At 39.8% G+C, this 23,271-nt stretch overlaps 1 protein-coding gene across 1 annotated transcript in view; it reads left to right on the top strand.

Moving 5' to 3' along the window:
- TEX10 (testis expressed 10) overlaps nucleotides 1-23,271 on the top strand; it is a 128,804-nt gene that overhangs the window by 20,893 nt on the left and 84,640 nt on the right. The window contains exons 2-4 of the mRNA XM_089669453.1: nucleotides 648-1,363; nucleotides 14,203-14,446; nucleotides 21,556-21,665. Coding sequence (XP_089525579.1) covers nucleotides 648-1,363; nucleotides 14,203-14,446; nucleotides 21,556-21,665 — 1,070 coding nt within the window. The remainder of the gene's footprint in view (nucleotides 1-647; nucleotides 1,364-14,202; nucleotides 14,447-21,555; nucleotides 21,666-23,271) is intronic.

A 23,271-nucleotide genomic window follows, 5' to 3' on the forward strand; every position in this document is an offset into this window, starting at 1 on the left:
TCTACAAACCTATGAATACAGAATCAACCCCTTCAGTGCTAAGTTTCAAGAAGTTCAGTGAATAGAATAGAAACAATATTTTTCTGATTGTTTGGAGTGGAATAGATTTGCACAAGAAGAAAGTGAAACTAAGTGTGAGGAGGAAGGGGCTGACAGTCTAAGTTTCTTAAAATATATATATTTTGTTTAGCCAAATTAGTTACCAAACATGGATGTTTAAGCAAATACCATATGCTGGAATGTTATTGTTTCAGTTGAATAAATCTATTTAAATTGTTATTATTAAGGGAATGATTATTTTTCTCCTTCCTAAGTACAACAGAAAAGTTGTCCAAATATGAATGATTAACCTATTAAACTGGGGATAAAAAAACTAATATGAAAAGTTGTTATTCTAAAAATCTTCATCTACTTGTATATTAAAGTTATACCAGCAAGAATTAGTCTTTATGTAGAAAACTAGGATTTACATCAAGCCTTACTGACTAGTGATTTAAATCAAATCCACCCTGCTTTATATACACTTTAGTAACTTTCCTTTACTTGTACAATGCTGCCTATATCTGTGTTTAATTTTTCAGTTTATGCAGAGGAATGCATTTTGGTTGCTAGTGATTCAGTTCTGTGGTCTTTTTTTTCTTTTGCAGGATATCCTTTCACAAATGCACCATTACAACTCTGGAGTTAAACATGGGGCTCTTATTGGTCTCCGAGAAATCCTTTCAACTCATCCTTCATTAATTGATACGCACATTTCGAGTATAATGAGTGAAGTGACTGCTGTGTTCACCGACAAAGAGCCTATGGTTAGGTCGGCCACAATATCGGTCTTGCAGCATTTGGCACCCATGATTTCTCAAGAGAGGATAGCACCTTTTTTCCCTCTCGTAAGTGCTCACCTTTCCTCTGCTATGACTCACATAATGCCAGGGATTCAGGAAGACTCACTGAAGATCCTAGATATCCTTTTGGAAGAATATCCTGACTTACTTATCGATCGTAGTAGTATGTTGTTAAACAATTTCTTGGAACTTATTTCCCACCAAAAGAACTCTAAAGAAATAAAAAACACAGATAAGGCACCAGCCTGGACACTGTCTGTTAATCCCAATCGGAAGTTTACATCTCAGAAGTGGAGGATAAGTGTACTGGGTAGACTAAAAAAGTTTCTTCAGGCATTAGTGAAACGAGCTGTGGAAAGATATCCTGACAAGGAGGAACTTCATGACGGCACTGAAAATGAGTTTACTGGGAAAGCAAATGTAGATATCTCTTGGCAAGAGCATGCAGCCGGTCAGCAACAAATCAGGTTGTTTGACTGCGTACAAACACAATTAAGTAAAAACTCCTCATTTCATCTGAGGTATGTATGTATTTATCAATATTTATTTGGTGTATATGCTTAAAAAAAAAAAAGTTCTGCTATGAAAGTATTTTTGTTGACAAAAGTGGAGTGTTGGCACAGTGGAGTCCTCCCACCTATCCTCTTGCCCACCATTCCAGTACTGAAAGGAATGTGTAAGTTGTCATTGCTTACTTCTTCTTCTGAATGTATTAATATGGACATTCTGGATTAACCGTTTCAATACCGGGCAATTGTACACCTTCCTGCCCAGGCCATTTTTCAGGTTTCAGCGCTCTCACATTTGAATGACAATTGCGCGGTCATACAACATTGTACCCAAACTAAAATTTTATCATTTTCTTCACACAACTAGAGCTTTCTTTTGGTGGTATTTAATCACCGCCGGGGTTTTTATTTTTTGCTAAATTAACAAAAAAAGACAAAACCTAAAAAAAAAAAACACGTTTTTCTTTGTTTCTGTTCTAAAAGTTTGCAAATAAATAATTGTTCTTCATAAATTTAGGCCGAGATGTATTCTGCTACATGTCTTTGGTGAAAATAACCCAAATTAGGATGTATTATTTAGTTTGTAGGAAAGTTATAGAGTTCCCAAACTATGGTATAGATCTGAAAATTGATCAATCCTGAAGTACTGACAGCCAATCTAGTTTCTTGAGGTCCAAGAATGTCAGAATAGTACAGATATCCCCCAAATGACCCCTTTTTGCAGAGTAGACAGTCCGACGTACTTCATAAGATGCATGGCGAGTTTTTTGAAGTTGTATTTTTTTTTGTCATAATTTTTCGTAAAATGAAAAAATTTAAAAAATTATTTTCGCTATTTTTTTTTTTTTTTTTTTTTTACATACTGTCAGTGCAGTACAGCATCATATAACTGGCATGGCGGTGAACAGGGACACTGACTGGTGACAATATGGGGAAAAAAAAAAAAAAAAATATATATATATATATATATATATATAAAATTTTTAATTTTTATTACATTTTTTTTCATATTTTACTATGACCAAAGTAGTACAGTGTTACCATAGTACTACTTTGGGGAAGTGATCAGTATTATTATATTTTTTTTTTCTACACAATTTGCTTATAGCAAAGAATTACTTTTTTTACCTGAATGACATCAATTCATTCAGGTTTTTTTTTTTTTGTGCTGAGCTGCGATTTGGCCACAGCTAATCACATGACATGTGCATGTGATTAGCTGTGACCATTCACAGCTAGACACTAGTATACAATGGATAGCATGAATGAAGCCATCCATTGTATACAACTGTCATGTGACCTGCTGTGATTGGTCACAGCAGGTCACATGGTACTGGCAACGGGGGCCGGTACTCAGATCTGTCATCGGCCGTGTCCAAGGTACACGGCCGGTGATAGATCGCGCGGCTCTGCAACCGCACGAACTGCGCATGTGCGGGAGGACGCAAAATGGCGTACACCCTGGAAAGCTAATGCATTTTTGCGGCCGGCAAACCGCTATAGACCCGGGCGGCAAATGGTTAAGTACTGTCTAAATCAGTGTTTCTCAAGGTTCTTCAACCAGTATTCTGTGAGAAGCCACCAGGGGATCTGCTGCTGGCCAGATTGGGGTGCAGCTACAGCCAGCATTAAAGTGTTACTAAACCCACAACCGTAAAATCAGTCTGTATATGCAGTACAGCATGCTTGTTATACTCACTGTGGAACCTAAGAGGTTAATTCTCTGCATTGTGTAAAAAGTCTGTTTGATCCTTTCTTCTCTGCCCCTCCTCTTGTTGAAATGACTACCTTATACAGACTGAACCCATGGTCATATGCACATGCTCAGTTTGGTGTGAGGATTTTTTTTTTCCTGGGAGGATGCATGTGATCAACACAGTCAGCACTGTCCAGACAGAGGGTCAGAGGTTTCACATCCTCCTAGAGCAGAAAGAAAACTCCTCCTACAAGCTTTAACCAGTGCTCTGCTGAAGTCACAAGAATGCTCTAACTGCTGATGAACAAAGATATTTAGCAGTTTATATTTACTAAAATAATTGCATTTCCATGTTGTGTGTACTGTGGGAGACCAGTATAATGAATGCAGAGTCCTGGGTTTAGTAACACTTTAAAGTTAAACCCTGGGAATGCGACAAATATAACCCTTGCAGAGGGGCCCACCCACAGTACGTAATTTAGTTCCTCGCTCTGACTCTTCCAGAAGCTCTGGTATGTGGGTGGGGCATTGGCATCATCCCATTGCAGTGCAAGTCTATTAACCCTGCATTGTACGTGGGGGGTGCAAGCATACAACCGCAGCACAGATAGAGGGAGCCTGTAGCAAGGTAAATCTCCTTGCCTGTGCACCGCTAGACTAAATAAGCGTTTAGCACTTGCAGGTCGGAAGGGGGGGGGGGGGGGGCACTGCGAGAGCTATTTTTGTCACATTTCTGGAGTTCAGCTTTAACATAGAGGTGGGACCAAGTTTCGTAAGTTCTTAAAAGTGTTACTAAACCCAGAACCCTGTATTCGCTATATCTGGTCTCCCACAGTACACAGAACGTGGAAATGCAATTATTTTAGTAAATATAAACTTCTAAATGCCTTTTCTCATCAGAAATTAGATCAGTCTTGTGACTTCTATCAGTACCTCTGAAATATTACCTGTGCCATGCGCCACACTGAAAAGTAGTAGATAACTGAATGAATGGCTAATGACCTGGTGTAAGAGGGAAGGATTTGGGTTTCTAGAGCAATGGGCTGACTTCTCATTGGGGTGCAAACTATATGCTAGAGATGGTTTGTACCTAAATGGAAGGGGGTCTGCTGTGCTGGGGGAGAGGTTTATAGGATGGCTGGAGGAGTATTTAAACTAGGATTGAAGGGGGGGGGAGAATTAGATTTTATTGGGGCAGACATATCAGACAGGGGTCCTTATTGGTTGGTGGAATGGGGAAAGATGGGGGGGGAGCTATGGCTGGTGATAAGAGGGTTTCCATGTTACAAACAACCATTGAAATTGGTACCATTTGTACAAAAATAAAAAACCATGCAACATACACGTGCAAAAGGTGTGAGTGAATTTAAATGTTTGTTCACCAATGCCAGAAGTCTACCAAGCAAAATAGGTGAGTTGGAAGCTTTGGTGCATGGAGAGAACTAGGATTTAATTGGTATTCCTGAATCTTGGCTTCATTCTTCACGATTGGGCCATTACAATTCCTGGCTATGTTCTCTTTCGGAGAGATGGTAAATAGGAAAGGTGGTGGTGTCTGTCTCTATGTGAGAAGTAATCTCAGATCGAGTGTGAAAGAGGACCTAGTTGATGGAGAGTGTGGTGAGGCTGAAGCATGATGGGTGGAACTGCACATGGGGGCACGTTGGAGTTTATTGGCCACCCAGTGTTAATAAGGAGGTGGAGACTCAGCTCCTTTCACATATCAAAAGGGCTGCAATGGCTGGGACAGTGATAATAATGGGGGATTTTAACTACCCAGAAATTGACTGGAGTAATGCTACTGCAGGAACAGTTAAAGGGTAAACTTTTATACACCTACTAAAGTGTAATTTTATGGTACAGTTCATAGAGGCCCCAACTAGGAATGATGCTCTGCTGGACCTGGTAATCTCAAACCATGCAGAGCTTATTACTAATGTTCATATAAAAGAACATCTGGGTAGCAGTGACTATAACATGATTTCATTTATTGTTAGCTGTAAACAAGCACATACGGGAAAAATAAAAACGCTCAACTTTGGGAGAGCTAATTTTCCAAAGCTGAGAGCTGCTCTCCAAGACTTAGACTGGGAGGGAATATTGGCATTGATGAACACAACACAGAAATGGGAGTTCTTCAAAAAGACTGTATGTGAACACTCTGCAAAATATATTCCCATGGGCAACAAGTTTAAAAAGGCTAAAATTGAAACCTATGTGGCTTATGGACAAAGTTAAAAAAGCTATAAATAATAAGAAAAGAGCTTTTCTAAAATCTAAAAATGAAGGAACGCTATCATCGTTTTAAACATTACAAAATATATAACAGAATATGTAAAAAGGAAATCAAGGCTGCAAAAATTGAAAATGATCAACAGATTGCAAAAGATAGCAGGACAAACCCCCCAAAAATTCTTCAAATATATTAATAGCAAAGAGGTTCGGTCCAAGCATGTAGGCCCATTACAAAATAATCTAGAGTGGGTGACTGGGGACAAATAAGGCAAATTTATTAAATCCGTTCTTCAGCTCTGTGTATACAAAGGAGCATGGGGGAGCTCTTGTCCATAATGGGTATGGTATTGACACAGCTTCAGATGATCCACATTGGCTCACAATTGATATTATCCAGAAATATTTAGACAGAATAAAGGTTAATAAAGCACCTGGAACGGATGGCATACATCCACGGGCCCTTAAAGAATTGAGCTCTGTCATTTCAAAGCCATTGTTTCTAATTTTTAGGGACTCTTTAATGACTGGCATAGTACCACTGGATTGATGTAAGGCCAATGTGGTGCCTACGTTTAAAAAGGGGTCAAAGTCTTTACCAAGTAACTATAGACCTGTTAGTTTAATCTTTATATTTGGGAAGATACTGGAGAGTTTAATAAAAGACCAAATAGATAAGTTCTTGCTGTAAAAAAATATTTTAACCAACAGACAGCATGGATTCATTAAAGACAGTTTTCAAACAAATCTTTTTTTTTTTTTTTTTTTTTTTTTTTTATGAGGGGGTGAACAAAACCTTGGACAGAGGGCATTTTGTAAAAGCATTTGACACAGTTCCCCCCCACACAGCTAATGTGTAAGGTAAAGTCTACAGACTTGAAAAACTCTGTATATAAATGGATAGAAAACTGGCTAAAAGACCGTATTCAGAGAGTAGTGGTTAATGATTCATACTCTGAATGGTCTAGGGTTCTCAGTGGTGTACCCCAAAGTTCAGTGTTGGGACCCTTACTTTTTAATATATTTATAAACAATATAGGGTCTGGGATAAAAAAATATCATTTCAGTCTTTGTAGATGACACCAAGCTGTGCAGTGGAATAATGTCCTTACAGGATGTCTCCAACTTACAAGCCGACCTCAATGCACTGTTTAATTGGGCAACTATGTAGCAAATGAGGTTTAATGTTGATAAATGTAAGGTTATGCACTTGGGGGCTAAGAATATGCATGCATCATACATACTAGGGGGAGTACAACTGGGGGAATCAATGGTGGAGAAGGATCCGGGGGTTCTGGTAGATCACAAGCTAAATAATGGAATGCAATGCCAAGCTGCAGTTTCTAAAGCGAACAAATTCCTTTCTTGTATTAAGAGGTGTAGACTCCAGAGAGAGATATCATATTACCCCGGTACAAATCATTAGTAAGACCTCATCTAGAATATGGAGTTCAGTTTTGGGCACCAATTCATAAAAAGAATATTGGGGAACTAGAGAGAGTGCAGAGAAGGGCAACCAAACTGATAAGAGGCATGGAGGAACTCCGCTATGAGGTAAGAGTAAAGGAATTCTCTCTTGAGAAGAGGAGATTAAGGGGGGGATATGATCAACATGTATAAATACATCAGTGGTTCATCTAGTGAGGTCATCACAAAGGACAAGGGGGCACTCTTTACGTCAGGAGGGAAAGAGATTTAATCTCCAATTATGGAAAGGTTTCTTCACAGTAAGAACTGTGAAAATGTGGACTCCCTCAAGAGTTGTTCTGGCCAGCTCAGTAGATTGGTTTTAAAAAGTCCTGGATTCTTTACTAGATACACATAATATAACTGGATACTAACATTCATAGGTAAGTTGATCCAGTGAATATCTGGTTGCTTCTCAGGGGATCAAGAAGGAATTTTTTCCCCTGCAGTAGCAAATTGGATCATGCTTTGCTGGGGGTTTTTTTTTTTTTGCTTTCCTCTGGATCAACTGTGGGTATAGAATTATTACTTTTTTTTTTTTTTATGGTTGAACTGGATGGGCTTGTGTCTTTTTTCAGCCAGACTAACTATTAGACTATTCTTCCACCTTTCGTAATACCAAGCTCTGGGGTGTGATTTGGGGTCAACAAGTTGACTGTATCAGAGGGTATCAACTGTGCGCCCTAGAAAAGCAAAGATTGTAGAAACTGAAGCTGTAAAGGTATATAGGTTTAAAATACTGAGAGGGTTTAGTGATCCTGTCTGAGTTTGAGCTCATTTAGCTACTCTCTGTTCCACTTGGAAACCCTTATCTTTACCCTGGTTTGGCATGGTCCATGCACTGAATAGGACTTCTCTTCAAATTCATTTACTAATTCAGAGTCCGGCCAGTTCTTATACCAAACCACATCTTGAGAAAATCCTAAATTTTATGTGGCACCACAGTAAGCCAAGATTGTCAGCTTCTGTGTTATACCAGGGATGTTAAACTCCTATCACCCGGCGCCCGAGACATGTAGTTCTGGGTGCCGGGCAGGTAGTTTTTGTTTACCTTCTGCCCTGCTGCTTGCCTGTCAGTGCCAGCCTCTCCGTCTCCCCCGTATGAAGCTCCCCCTGCCCACTGTCTACCAGGCTCTGCTTGTCCATCTGCGGACCTGGGACTGGGTCACCGCCGCTCCCCTTCTTGTCCTGACCCGGAAGTGATGTCACTTCCGGGTCCCCATTGAGAAATTCCTGGCAATTGAGGCCGGGAAAGAATGTAATGCAGTGCGACGTGCACTGCATTATATTCAGGGGAGCAGGAGGAGACATCCATGGTCTTTTAGACCTTGGATGTCTCAATAAATAAAACCTATCACCAAAAAATCATCACATAGAGAACATGAAAAAAAAAAAGTTGTTTAATTTTTTACATTTTAATAAAAAAAAGGTTACATCCAGCACAAAACATCAAATATACGCACGTACAAACGTAAACGCACACGCTGGGGCAATAATTCTAGCACAAGACCTCCTCTGTAACACTATACTGATGACCTAGAAGGGGCTTTAATAGTGTCACTTATAGAAAATATAGGGCACTGAAGTTCATCGCCATTTCACGAATGCACGCAAATGTAAGGTTTGAGAAGTTGAATATCTATTATCTTTTATATTTTACAAAAAAAAGGTTAATTTATTGGGTTTTTTTTTTTTGTGCCCTAAAATGAACGAACTTGTATTTTTTTACTGAAATTTTGCAGTAATATCATGCGACATATAAAAAATTGGAACTACCACTATTTTATTCTCTAGGCTCTCTGATTTCAGAAGATATATCATGTTTGGGGGTTTTGTGTAATCTTCAGGCCTAAAATGATTTTCTGTAATCTTGTGCAAAAAACATAAAAACGGCTCTGGCAGCGAAAGGGATAAAGGATAAGCCTGACACTCCACTTTCCTGACAAGCACCTAAACAGTGCTGGTCTCTCTGCTCCCTGCTAGTCCCCGAGTGCGGTTTTGGACAGGCAGGGAGGGGAGGAGGGGATAAACAGCACAATGTTAAAAATATTAAACGTTTTAAGTCACCATAAAGCCCCTTTTGTTTTTCATCTCTGATTTAACCTCCCTGGCGGTATGATTATTTCAGATTTTTGGTGCTGAAAGCGGTACCATTTTTTTGCATGGAAATATGTAGTTTTTTTATTGTAGGCTGTAATTTAGGAATAACTCACTGAAATCTGTCCGAACAAGAGTCTAGTAAACATCCCGGGGATGATAAAATTTGGAACATGAAATCATAAATTATAATTTAATAAATATTCATAAAAAATAATATAATAATAATAAATTTAATTCAATAATATAATCAAACCAAAAACACTGAAATTTGAAATATAGCGCCAAGTTCGCACATCACTGAGCAAAGTCGCAGAATCGTTTTCAGTGTCTGATAACCAACTTTCTCCATCAATCATTATCACTCAATTCTGCAAGTGGTTCTAATTTACTGTCGCTGTTCTCTAGCCGGTCTAAAACCGCTTTTGACCTAAAGGGACGCTTTTTGGACGCCATGGACTTTAAGTTTCCAGGCAGAAAGAACAGACAAAATGCAGACAGGGGACAGGACAAAGCACTCGGGACAAAATGTATGTGAAATGGTTTGAAACAGCAATGTTTTACTATGTAATAATCGTTTAGAAAAAAATGATGTTTTTTAAAATTTTCAAATTTCCCGCCGGTTCCGGCACCCGTATGTCCCGACGTCACAGGGACCGGATCACAGAAGCCGGATGCCGGCATCGGCCGGAGGAGATGGCCGGGGACGCTGCAGGGGACACATCGCGGGAGCGAAGGACAAGGTAAGCTCTGTAGGGAATCCCTATGCAGTGCCGCATGGTAAGCCCGAGTGTAGCTCGGGGTTACCGCTTTTGGTACTGAAACTTTACCCCGAGCTACACTCGGGAATACCGCCAGGGAGGTTAATTACGGTTTTTGTTGAAAAAAAAAAAATGTGTTCATCCCTGACAAGTAGATTGTCATGAGGGACAAGTAGATTGGGACACCGATTTAGTCCCTTGGACAAGTAGTTTTTTTTTAAAAAAAATTTTGACACCCCTGTATACCATTGTAGATTGGCAGGCGGGCTTGCAGTGCCCAATCTAAAAAATTACTTCATAGTAGCCCAGTTGATTCCCCTTGTATCACTACATGATAACCATGAACTCCCCATCTGGATCCATTTTATAATAGCAGAATGCTCTCCTATTCCTGTACAGGGTGTCCCTAAATTCTTGACACACGGGAAATATCATTATGTGTATATACTGTATATGTGTATAATATATCACTATATAAACTCACCAGACTTTAACCCCCTTGACTTCTTTTTTTGGGGATGCTAAAGGAGAAGGTGTACTCAATGAAAATCAGATATGAATCACGTGAAGGAACGCATCATGAACAAATGTGCTCAAATTGACAGAAATGTGGAGTTACTGCACCGGGTTCATGTGAATCTTGCAAAGCACGTGGAACTTTGCATCTCAAATGGTGGAAATCATATTTAAGATGTTATTGATTAATATTCTAATGAAATAAAATGTTGAAAGATTTATTGTATGCAGGGGCGGACTGACCATTTGGAAACTCGGGCATTGCCCGAGTGCCCGGGGTCAGTAGGGGGCCCCATGAGATGCCCTTGGTACCTTTTTTCATAGGCTTTTTTGAGTTTGGGCAAGGACACAGGGGCCCCATGATCCCCTATTGCCTGGGGGCCCCATGAGTTGTCAGTCCGCCCCTGATTGTATGTAACCTAATCTGGACACTTCCCCATCAGAGACTCTGGATTTCTGACCCGTCAGTGTGATAGACTCCCCTACAGTGGGATTCAGTAAAATATTCCAGCAACCTATTTCAGAATTCATATAGTCCAAAATGTGAAAGTATAACCTAGTAAACTGTGACTTGCCAGACAGGATCTGCACACCCTGGATTCATCTTGGAGTAGATACTTGACTGCATGCAGAATGCTAGAGTATGTAAACACTGTCCAGTCCAGCTTTTCTCAACCTTTTTACCCCAGAGGATCTTTTGAATTATTTTCATATCCGGAAACACCTGCTAAAATATATTTCTACAACTTACAGCACATTAGCCAAATCAAAAGGTCAAATATCTACCTTTTGGTGTCAACACTTATGCTGCTTATTATAAAATCATTTTGAAAACTAAAGATTCCCTTACAATGATGGTCAGAGGGGAAATGCCTCTTTACACCGCTATTCAGTGAATGGTCCCTTGATATTATGTGTGAGAGAGGTGCCGACTTACATCTACAGTTGCAAGAAAAAGTATGTGAACCCCTTGGGATTACGTGGAGTTTTGCATGAATTAGGCATAAAATGTGCTCTGAATGTCATCTAAGTCACAACAATAGAAGAACACAGTCTGCTGAACATAATACTACACAAACATTAGATGTTGCCATGGTTTAATTGCACATAACATGTAAACATTCACAGTGCAGGGAGGAAAACATATGTGAACCTTTGGACTTAATAATTGGTTGACCCTCCTTTGGCAGCAATAACCTCAACCAAACGTTTCCTGTAGTTGCAGATCAGACCTGCACAACGATCTGGAGTAATTTTGGACCACTCCTCTTCACAAAACTGTTTCAGTGTAGCAATATTCTTGGGATGTCTGGTGTGAATCGCTCTCTTAAGGTCATGCCACAGCATTTCAATTGGGTTGAGGTCAGGACTCTGACTGCGCCACTCCAGAAGGCGTATTCTGTGCTGTTGCAGCCATTGTTTTGTTGAATTACTTGTATGCTTTGGGTCATTGTCCTGTTGCATCACCCATCCTCTGCGGAGCTTCAGTTGGCGGACAGATGGTCGTACGTTTTCCTGCAAAATGTCTTGATAAACTCTGGAATTCATTTTCCCATCAATGACAACAATCCGTCCAGGCCCTGAGGCAGCACAGCAGCCCCAAACCATGATGCTCCCTCCACCATGTTTTACAGTGGGGATGAGGTTTTGATGTTGGTGTGCTGTGCCTTTTTTTCTCCACACATAGTGTTGTGTGTTCTTCCCAAACAACTCAATCTTGGTTTCATCTGTCCACAGTATATTTTGCCAGTAGTGCTGTGGAACATCCAGGTGCTCTTTTGCAAACTTCAAACGTGCTGCAATATTCTTTTTGGACAGAAATGGCTTCCTCCGTGGTGTCCTCCCATGTACTCCATTCTTGTTTAATGTTTTCCTTATTGTAGATGTGTCAACAAAAATGTTAGCATGTGCCAGAGATTTCTGTAGGTCTTTAGCTGACACTCAGGGATTCTTCCTTACCTCGTGCAGCATTCTGCGCTGTGCTCTTGCAGTCATTTTTACAGGACGACCACGCCTAGGGAGAGTAGCAACAGTGCTAAACTTTCTCCATTTGTAGACAGTCTGTCTTACCGTGGACACATGAACATCAAGGCTTTTGGAGATACTTTTGTAACCCTTTCCAGCTTCATGCGAGTCAACAATTCTTGATCGTAGGTCTTCTGAGAGCTCTTTTCTGCAAGGCATGGTTCACATCAGACAGTGCTTCTTGAAACCAATAAACCCAAAACAGGTGTGTGTTTTTTAAGGGCAAGACAGCTATCAGCAACACATCCAATATCATCACACTGATTGGAGTCCAGGTTGGCTCACTCCTGGCTCCAATTAGCTCTGGGAGAAGTCATTAAGCTAGGGCCTCACATACTTTTTCCTCCCTGCACTGTGAATGTTTACATGTTATGTGCAATAAAACCATGGCAACATCTAATGTTTGTGTAGTATTATGTTCCTTAGACTGTGTTCTTCTATTGTTGTGACTTAGATGACGTTCAGAGCACATTTTATGCCCAATTCATGCAAAACTCCACGTAATCCCAAGGGGTTCACATATTTTTTCTTGCAACTGTATGTTCAGGCAAAACGTTTGGGGAGGGTTATAACCCCTGTAAGGTTTATTTTTGCCATCTTTGTCCCATTGGTAAGATTTAATTTCACTTCCTGTCTTATAGCCAAAACAGAGGGAGGAAATCCCTGCCAATTAAGGGAATCTCTTGGGTACCCCCAGGTAACCAGAATTAGTATCGTCATTGGAAAATTTTCCTGGGCACAGCCCAAAATTTGGGATTTTCTTTTAATTTCACTTACAATGGTAATGGTAAACAGGATAAATAGAGAGGGTGAATCTCCCTAATGGGAAAGAGAGAGCACAAAAACTGAAAGGTGTTCTAATCCAACTCCTAACTATCCAAAACAGGGGGAAAAAAATTGTCTTTAGTTATACTTTCAGTGAGAGGAATAATGCCTGTTCATTGGTGGTTAAAACAGGGAGAGTGTTACTAAAATCATGATCGGTAAGACAAAGGATGTCCTTTACATTTGTGGTCAGCAGAAAAGATTCTCCCCTTATATTAGTGGCCAGAGGGGAAGAATGCCACCCTTACAGACCGTAACATATGTAACATGCTGCTGGACCTGTCAAGTGTCATTTTCCCTGGAACTCTGCCATCAGATCAGTTCAATGAACCTTGGTTAACCTCCTTAGCGGTATTCCCGAGTGTAGCTCGGGGTAAAATTTCAATACCAAGAGCGGTAACCCCGAGCTACACTCGGGCTTACCATGCAGCGTTACTCTGGGGGTCCCTGCAGCACTTACCTTGTCCTTCGCTCCCGCGATGTGTCCCCTGCAGCGTCCCCGGCCATCTCCTCTGGCCAATGCCGGCATCCAGCTTCCGTGTTCCGGTCCCTGTGACGTCGGGACGTACGGGCGCCGGAACCGGCGGGAAATTTGAAATTTTTTAAAAATGTCATTTTTGCTGTCATTGCGGTTTCAATGCATTTCACATACATTTTGTCCCTACTGCTTTGTCCGGCGCCCTGCCTGCATTTTGAATGTTCTTTCTGCCTGGAAACTTAGAAAATTTCATGGCGTCCAAAAAGCGTCCCTTTACGTCAAAAGCGGTTTTAGGTCAGCTAGAGAACAGCGATAGTAAATCAGAACCACTTGCAGAATTGAGTGATAATGATTCGTGGGGGAAATTCGTCATCCGACACTGAAAACGATTTTGCGACTTTGCTCAGCGATGTGTGAATTTGCCTCTGTATTTCAAATTTCAGTGTTTTTGGTTTGATTATATTATTGAATTAAATTTTTATTATTATATTATTATTTTTTATGATTATTTATTAAATTATAATTTATGATTTTGTGTTTCAAGTTTTATCATACCCGGGATGTTTACTAGACTCTTGTTCGGACAGATTTCAGTGAGTTATTCCTAAAAATTACAGCCCACAATAAAAAACTACATATTTCCATGCAAAAAAATGGTACCGCTTTCAGCACAAAAAATCGGAAAGAATCATACTGCCGAGGAAGTTAAGAAAGGCAATGAAATATCTAACGTATTTTTATTTTTTGTTGCCAGGTCACTGGTGGGTATATCTTACAACACAGATGAAGGTCTTTCGTCTTCGAATAGTTTGAAGGCATTCATACAAGCAGTCATTCCGATTTTGATTGAATGCTGGGTTGAGGAATCGCCCAGTAACATGTGTGATAGTTCTGAAAACTTGCTAAAACCTGTAGCACATCATCTACTGCAGCAGGTGCTGAGCATCATTTCTCTCCTTTGGAAGCTTAGTGAACACCAGGACGAATCACAGAAAATGGTAGTTATTGTTTAATACTTTTTGATAACATTGCATTTTTGATATGTGCATTTTTACTGTTAGTGGTAATGACTATCTACAGAACATTCTTAAAGTATTCAGACCCCTTTCACTTTTTTCAATTTTGTTATATTGCAGCCTGATACTACAGTTGTTTAAATTCATTTTTCTCCTATTAATCTATCTGCCATAAAACCCAGATCGGTGGAGGGTTGCAGTAGCGATTGGTTGTCTTTCTGGAACTTTGTCCCATCTCCACACAAGATCTCAAGCTCAGTCAGTGACCAACGGGTTCTTGGTAATCTCTCTTACTAAGGCCCTTCTTCCCCGATTGTTCAGTTTGACTGGGTGACCAGCTCTTGGAAGAGTCCTGGTTGTGCCAACCGTCTTCCATTTGAGAATTATGGAGGCCACTGCTCTTTTGGATCCTTTCGTCCAGCAGAATTTTTTTAATGTAGCCTTCCCAGATCTGTGCTTTGCAATAATCCTATCTCCTGAGCTCTGCAGGCAGTACTTTTTGACCTCATGACTTTTGCTCTGATATGATATGCATGGTTAGCTGTGAAAACTTTTAAAGAGAGGTGTGTGCCTTTCCGAATCGTGTCCAATCAATTTATTTTACCTCGAATGGATTCCAAACAAGGTGTAGAATCATCTCAGCAAGATTCAGGAGAAATAGGAGGCACCTGAGCCAAAGTTCAAGCATTGTTGCAAAGGGTCTGAATACTTAGTGGGGATCGAAAGTTTGGGCACCCCAGCTAAAAATTTGTATTAATGTGCATAAAGAAGCCAAGGAAAGATGGAAAAATCTCCAAAAGGCATCAAATTACAGATTAGACATTCTTATAATATGTCAACAAAAGTTAATTTTATTTCCATCATTTACACTTTCAATAAAATTTCAGCAAATTTTGGATGGTAACTTGATGCCATCTGTGAAAAAGCTGAAGTTAAAGAGAGGATGGCTTCTACAAATGGATAATGATCCTAAACACACCTCGAAATCCACGGGGGATTACATCAAGAGGCGTAAACTGAAGGTTTTGCCATGGCCTTCACAATCTCCTGACCTCAACATAATTGAAAATCTATGGATAGACCTTAAAAGAGCAGTGCGTGACAGACAGCCCAGAAATCTCAAACTGGAAGATTTTTGTAAGGAAGAATGGGCAAAGATACCTCAAACAAGAATTGAAAGACTCTTGGCTGGCTACAAAAAGCGTTTACAAGCTGTGATACTTGCCAAAGGGGGCAGTACAAGATATTAACTCCGCAGGGTGCCCAAACTTTTGCAGACGCCATTTTTTTGTTTTCTGTTATTTTCACAGTGTAAATGATGGAAATAAAATCTAACTTTTGTTGACATATTATAAGAATGTCTAATTTGTAATTTGATGCCTTTTGGAGATTTTTCCATCTTTCCTTGGCTTCTTTATGCACATTAATACAAATTTTTAGCTGGGGTGCCCAAACTTTCGATCCCCACTGTATGTACTGTTTTTCTTTTTAATAAATTCACAAACCTTTCTAAAATTCTGATTTCACTTTGTCATTTATGGTACTGAGTGTAGAATGAGAAAAAAGGTGAATTTAAACAACTGTAGTATCAGGCTGCAACATTACAAAATTGAAAAATGAAGGGGTTTGAATAATTTATGAATTCATTGTATTTGCAGACCAGCTGTGGGATGGGTGGGATAAATTAAGTTTTTATAATTTATACTAGACACACACTGCAGGAACAACCGTATGGGAAAACTTCTTTTAGCAGTCTGCCACAAAACAGAAGTATATAGCTAATTTGTCAAAGTTCAGTTTCAGTCACATTTAAAAGTTAAAGTGCTCCCTCTGTCACTGGATAACACAGCCTTGAAACTTGCACTAACCTGGACCAGGGTGTTGCTCAGGCCCTGTTCTAGACTGTAAATTCAGTTGTGTAACAGATGATTAGACAATATAAACCAGGCACCATTACAGATATGAATGTTTTAAATTTGCATTATGGCGAAGGGCAGGTACAGGAAAATACTGTGGTGAGGATGATGATGGTTACACTAAAAAAAACTTGAGCATGTAATCACTGCCCATTAGGACTAAAGTAGGAAGCAGAAAAAGGTAGAGGGCAGTGGATCACAAAAAAAGAGCATAATTGAAACAAGATGTGGATCAGACAACATATAAAGGGAAGAAAAGGGGTTGGCAGATATACAAGTATTCCGATGTGCTGCCAGATACAGAGGATAATATAAATGTGCTTATCGAGGAGTATAGAAAATAATCACCCCCCCCCCTTTAAAATAATTACATTTCGTTGCTTTGCGGCCTGAAATGAAAACAAACACAGTTTTTGTTTTGTCCAGCTGTATTTACTCAATGCAACTTTTTATAACATCTAAGTGATAACACCAACATAGAAAATTATTATATAAAGTGCATAAATTAATAGTGAATATCCTCAATTATATTATTATAAAACCAAGACCTTGAGAACGCCCGATGGGAGGGACGAAACGCGTTGACGCATTTCCGGTCCATACCCCGTACGTCTGACATCACTTCCGGTGAGTGGAGCGTACGCTAAGCGGTGCGTTCCAGCGGCCATCTTTGGGAGCTGTGTTGGTCTGTGTGGATTCTCTGCTCTATCCTGTGGCTGATGTGAGATTCCTGGAATAACGAGGCTGGTAAAACGCTCATGTTTTATCTGGAGGCTATTATATTCAATAAATGTGCCTTTTACAAGTTGCGTACATGTGAGTGGCCTTAATCTCTGCTTTGAAATTTTACTATTATTTGGCAATATTACACTATTTGAGATTTCTTTCTCCTGGTGAACGGTGGAGCCTATTCGGATGGTGAAGAAATCTATAGAGTGGATGCTAAAGAGGGTTTAGGACCCCTTTAACCACTTCCTGTCCGGACACTTTTACCCCTTCCTGTCCAGGGCAATTTTTAGCTTTCAGTGCTATCACACTTTGAATGTCAATTGCGCGGTCATGCAATACTGTACCCATATGAATTTTTTACCATTTTTTTGAGACAGATAAAGCTTTATTTTGGTGGTATTTATTCACCGCTGGGATTTTTATTTTTTTTACTATGTAAATGAAAAAGTTCAAAAATTTTGAAAAAAAGTGTTTTTTTAAATAAAATTTTGCAAATAAATAATATTTCATCATAAATCTTAGCCAAAATTTATTCCGTTATTTTTTTACTAAAAAAAAAAAATCCAAATTAGTTTATAACCAAAAATTATAATTTTTAAACTTTTTTTTTACATTTTATTTTATTTTTTTATATTATTATTTTTTATTTTTATTTTTTTTTTTTACATACTGTCACCCTAGCAGTACACTGTCACCATGGTGACACTGTACTACTTGTGGAGGGTGATGAAGATTTTTTATTTTTTTTTTACACTGATTGCTTTTACACCCATATAGGATGTAAAAGCAATCATTTCTCTTTCTCTCTGTCTGCATTCCTGCAGTCATTGAGAATTAGTGAGCTGTGATTGGTCACAGCTTGTCACATGGTACAAGGCTGTTGTGAATAGCCTTGTACCATGTGACCTCTGTGATCATTCACAGATTTCACACATAGTAAGCAATGATGTCACAAGTGACATCTTGCTTACTACTTTGCATGTGATCACTGATTCGCCAATCAGTGATCACATGATCGGGACCTCGTACAGAGGTCCCGTCCGACGATCGGTGTTTCACTGTGTCCAGAGGACACAGCGGGCACCGGATCGCGGTGGTGCGCGCTCCCAGGGAGTGCGCACAGCTAGAAAAGGCGGGTGCCGTTTATGGATGGCAACCCGACCCTGGACTGCCACCTCCCTGCCGTTTATAAACAGCAGGCGGACGGCAAGAGGTTAAAATTCCTTAAAGGCTTCTCACTCACCAAGTTCTGGTGAGTGCATTTGATGTTGGTTTCTGCACGGGTGGAAGTTTTTCTTTATATTTGAAGAATTTCTGGAATTTTTGATCTTTATTACACATGGACTTTTGGTGTTTTATAATAATATAATTGAGGATATTCACTATTAATTTATGCACTTTATATAATAATTTTCTATGAGTGGATTTAGAAATCTATTTTTGCGCTGTTTATTTATATTTCTTATTGTTCGTGTTTTTTCACAATTTGCACAGCAGCAGTTTAGATTTTGTAGTTTTTGGCGCAGGAATAAGTTTTATTATATGCATATAAAAGTGATGCAGCGCTAAAAATAAAAAAAAATATATATATATACTTAATACATAATATACATAAAATAATAGAAATATATATATATATTAACAAAGTAACAAAATGACCCAAATCCACATGGGGATATGAAGGAGACCGTGACCCCTAACAAACCGATAACAGTGGCTTAGTGCAAAATAAAGTGTCCACAGTTCATATTTCTAAGACGTGCAGGTGAATCACAGCACACTCCAAACGTGATCCCAGGTAGTATGGCTGCCTGGATCTGGAAACAGGCTGTTGTTATGTGAGTGTATACATCTCCTTTTTTTTGGCTTATTGTTGCCTTTTTGCCATTAAAAGCAGTAATACACTATGAGGATTGTGTTCCTTTCCTCATTTATGAGCATATGAGCTTTTGACATCTGAGGACGGTGTATTTCGTTTGCCCACTGGTCCGGCTGGATACTGTTCATGTTCATGTGATGACTGCCCATACCATCCTATCTGAGGAGCTACTGGTTTGAGGGATCCAGAGGTGATCTACATTTGCTTTGTGGCCCTGTGGGGTCATAGAGTGGAGGTGAGAGGCCATTGCAGCCATACTACCTGGGATCACGTTTGGAGTGTGCTGTGATTCACCTGCACGTCTTAGAAATATGAACTGTGGACACTTTATTTTGCACTAAGCCACTGTTATCTGTTTGTTAGGGGTCACGGTCTCCTTCATATCCCCATGTGGATTTGGGTCATTTTGTTACTTTGTTAATATATATATATTTCTATTATTTTATGTATATTATGTATTAAGTATATATATATTTTTTTTTTTTTTTTTTTTTTTTAGCGCTGCATCACTTTTATATGCATTTCTTCTATTGTCCTTTTTTTGGTATGGGATAGATGCTGGCTGCTTTTTAGTTTAGTGTATCATTTATCGTAAGAGCGCAGGAGGATATATTTTTTATTTATTTAAGTTTTCTTATATAACACCAACATGTCAGAAAAAATTCAAACACAGAATCGCTGAGTTGGAGAAAGGATCACTCCCTTTTGTCAGTGTTTTGTTGAACCACCTTTTGCATTAATAGCCTTTAGTCTGCTGGGATATGTCTCTACTAACTTTGCACATCTAGACTTTGCAATATTTTCCCACTGCTCAAGTTCAGTTAAATTTGAGGGTGACCGTTTGTGGACTGCAGTTCCAAATTTTCAATGAGGTTTAAGTCTGAGCTCTGACTAGGCCATGCAAGAACATTTACTTTTTTTTCTCTTTCAACCACTGTGTGGTCATTTTTGCTGTGTGGTTTGGGTCATTGTCATGTCGGAAGGTAAACCACCTTTCCATTGACAACACTCTGGCAGAGGATAGCAGATTTTCTTCAAGAATTGGATGGTATTTTGCCCCATCCATTTTTCCTTCTATCCTGACAAGTGCTCCAGTCCCTGCTGCAAAGAAGCCCTGCCAGACATATCGTTTAGTGTTAAGGTCAAATAATTCAATTTGTCTCATCTGACCATAACACCTTTTTCAATGTGGCCTCAGAATCTTTAAGGTGTGTTTTGGTAAAGCTCAGTGGTGACTGCATGTGACCTTTTCTTGATGAGTGGCTTTTTTTTTTTTTTTTCTTGCAATCCTCTCATACAAACCATATTGGTGGAGAATTTGTGATATTGTTGTCACAAGCACACAGTGACCACTCTTTTTCATAAATTCCTGCAACAGCTTCAGATTTACTGTAGGCACCTTGGTAGCCTCTCTGACCAGTTTCCTCCTGACTCTTTCATCCAGTTTGGAGCGACGTCCTGATCCAGGTAGGATCTGTGTTACCAAATACCTTCCACTTCTTAATAATAGACTTCACTGTGCTTCTAGGCATTGATAAAGCCTTTGAATTTTTTTTTTGCATCCATCTCTTCACTTGTGCTTGTCTAAAACTTTATCCCGGAGATCATTTGACAGTGACTTGCCAACCATAGTTAATTGTTTATTTCAGTTGCACTATCAGGGACTGAAATGCTCCAGGAAAGCTCTTTTCATGCTGAGCTGATCAAAATGACCATAGCTGATTACAGTTGAAAGTCAAATGGCCATTGAGAAAGTGATTAGATAAAGCTAATTGAGTTTACAAGTCATTTTTATGACGGGGGGGTGATCCTTTTTTCCAACTCGGTGATTGGTTTTTATTTTTTATTTTTTTTTTTTGACATGTTGGTGTTATAGCTTTTACTTGGATGTTATCAATTAAGTAAATACAGCTGGATAAAACAAAAACTGTGTCTGTTTTCATTTAAATAATAATTTTGTTGCTTTGCAGCCTTAAAAGGGGGTGATTCTTTTCTATACCCACTGTATATCGTATACACACACACTGATCCAGTTTCATGTGAATTATGTTATATTTGGTTAGAATATTCTTACTATTTACCAGAATGCTTGGCTAAGATTATTTGGTTTATTTTAAATATATTTAATTAGAATAATATATTTATGTCCTGAAAATACACTCTAGTAAAAAATACATATAGGCTGAACAGCCAGTGTGTGCCATGCATTGTTCTAATGGAGCAGGCTACTGCAATCCCCCTTGGTATGTGGTCTAAGAACCCATGGTTGTCATGAAGGAGAGCTATTCCCAAATACACACTCCACCAATTTCTTGCTTTGTAGGCCAAAATATTACTTTATTTGTTCAAGTCATATTGTATTACATTGGAAAGTAAGCTTGATTTTTGGTATTCTGCTAATGGCTTCCATGGAAATCAGATTGTTTTTGATTCTTTAATATGTTTGGAATGGGAAACCTCTGAGATGAGGCTGAAAATGCATGGGTAAAAGATCATTTACTTACAGTCGATGAGTGAATTCAAACCAGGAGATTAATTTCATATACTGATATCTTTTTCCACAATAGGATGGTTGGCTTAGGAAGAATTATCTGAAAGATTTCAAGCATCATTTCATGAAGCATTTCCCTTACAACCCGCAAGAAACCTTGAAACAGAAGAAAAAAATAATGAAAGGGTAATACAATATATCTGTAAAGCATTTGGATAATTTTATGCCTAGAACGATTCTCCGATCTTCCTCAATATGCATGAGTTTTTCCTTGATTGTGGAGAATTGCAAAATTTGTAAATGTATTTTTTGCAGTTAGATTCACTAACTTTTTAGGGTAAAATCACCTTTTGGACAAAAATTATAAATGCACATTTTTTTTACAGGTAAAAAAATATGCATTTATTATTTTTGTTCACAGGAGCCTGTAATGCAGGCATGTCCAAAGTCCGGCCCGCGGGCTATTTACGGCCCGGGGGTCGGTTTAATACGGCCCTCCAACAGCCCTCCCTGCTCTGTGTAATGTGGCCCTCCCACGGCCCTCCCTTCTATGGCAGACAGTCTTCTGCTTGAGAGCAGAGGGCAGTGCGCATGCCTGACTGCGGCGCGTTCTCCCTGGTCTGTGTAAATGCCGCTGTCGCACGGCCCTCCCTTCTGTGGCAGACAGTCTTCTGCTTGAGAGCAGTGCGCATGCCTGACTGCGGCGCGTTCTCCCTGGTCTGTGTAATGTGGCCCTCCCACGGCCCTCCCTTCTGTGGCAGACAGTCTTCTGTTTGAGAGTAGTGCGCATGCGTGACTGCGCCGCGCTGGGAGCGACAGAGGGCGGTGACGTCAGGGCCGGGCTTCCAGCGTGAAGTGTGTTTCTCTTCCCCTCCCGGCTGCCGAGCAGAGACTTCAGCTCCAGCTACCTTTTTCACCCTTCACATTAGTGCAGGTAAGTTTTTTTTACATTTATTTTCAATACATTGTGAAAACTCAGCTGTCAGTTGATCTTAATGTTATGAAATGAAAAGTATGTCGTTTGCAATTAACTTGGCATAAAATAATTTATTTGCATTTAATTGTAATGGTTCAAAGAATGTTCGGAAAAATGTTCGGCCCTCCACCATGTTCACTTCATCCAATCTGGCCCTCTTTGAAAAAAGTTTGGACACCCCTGCTGTAATGCATTGCTCCAGCAATCAGTATATCGTTGATGCCATGCAGGTCTCCTGCAGACCTGTCAGAATATCTGCTTGCCGTATGGGATGTACGGTAAAGCAGATATTCTGACAGGAAGCTTCAATTAACTACCATGTCGCTCCACAGCGCCGTGGTAGTTCATTGAAAAATACTTGCCGAAAGCTACTAAGGCTGACGGGACTTGTAGGCACTCATTCACAGAACTCTGAGTGGGCGGAGCCAGCACATGGCCACACTGTTTTTAAATCTAAGGCTACGTTAACACTAGCCTTGTTTTTAAGCGGCAGAAAGGCGTTTGGGAAGCGTTTTTACCGCTTCCCAAACGCCTCAGACAGTTCTGCCCATTGCAGCACATGGTGCTGTTCTAACGGGAGTGGTAGCGTCGCGGCGCAGCAAAACGAACGCCTCTGGTCGAGTCAGGAGGCGTTGAAGCCTCCTATTCTAGTGCGGTTGCGAATCAGTTGCGGGGCGTTTGCGGAGCGGTAACACCATCCAAACTTCATTCTAGGCATTTCTGGGGCGTTTTCAACGCCTAGCAACCGCCGCTGAACCACGCATGCCAAATGCTATAGGGGCGTTTGGCAAGAGTTGGTAAAACAGTCAAGTGTGA

Source organism: Staurois parvus, unplaced genomic scaffold (genome assembly GCF_062004578.1).
Source record: "Staurois parvus isolate SC_StPar_1 unplaced genomic scaffold, SC_StPar_1.0 ptg000077l, whole genome shotgun sequence".
Classification (NCBI taxonomy): Eukaryota; Metazoa; Chordata; class Amphibia; order Anura; family Ranidae; genus Staurois; species Staurois parvus.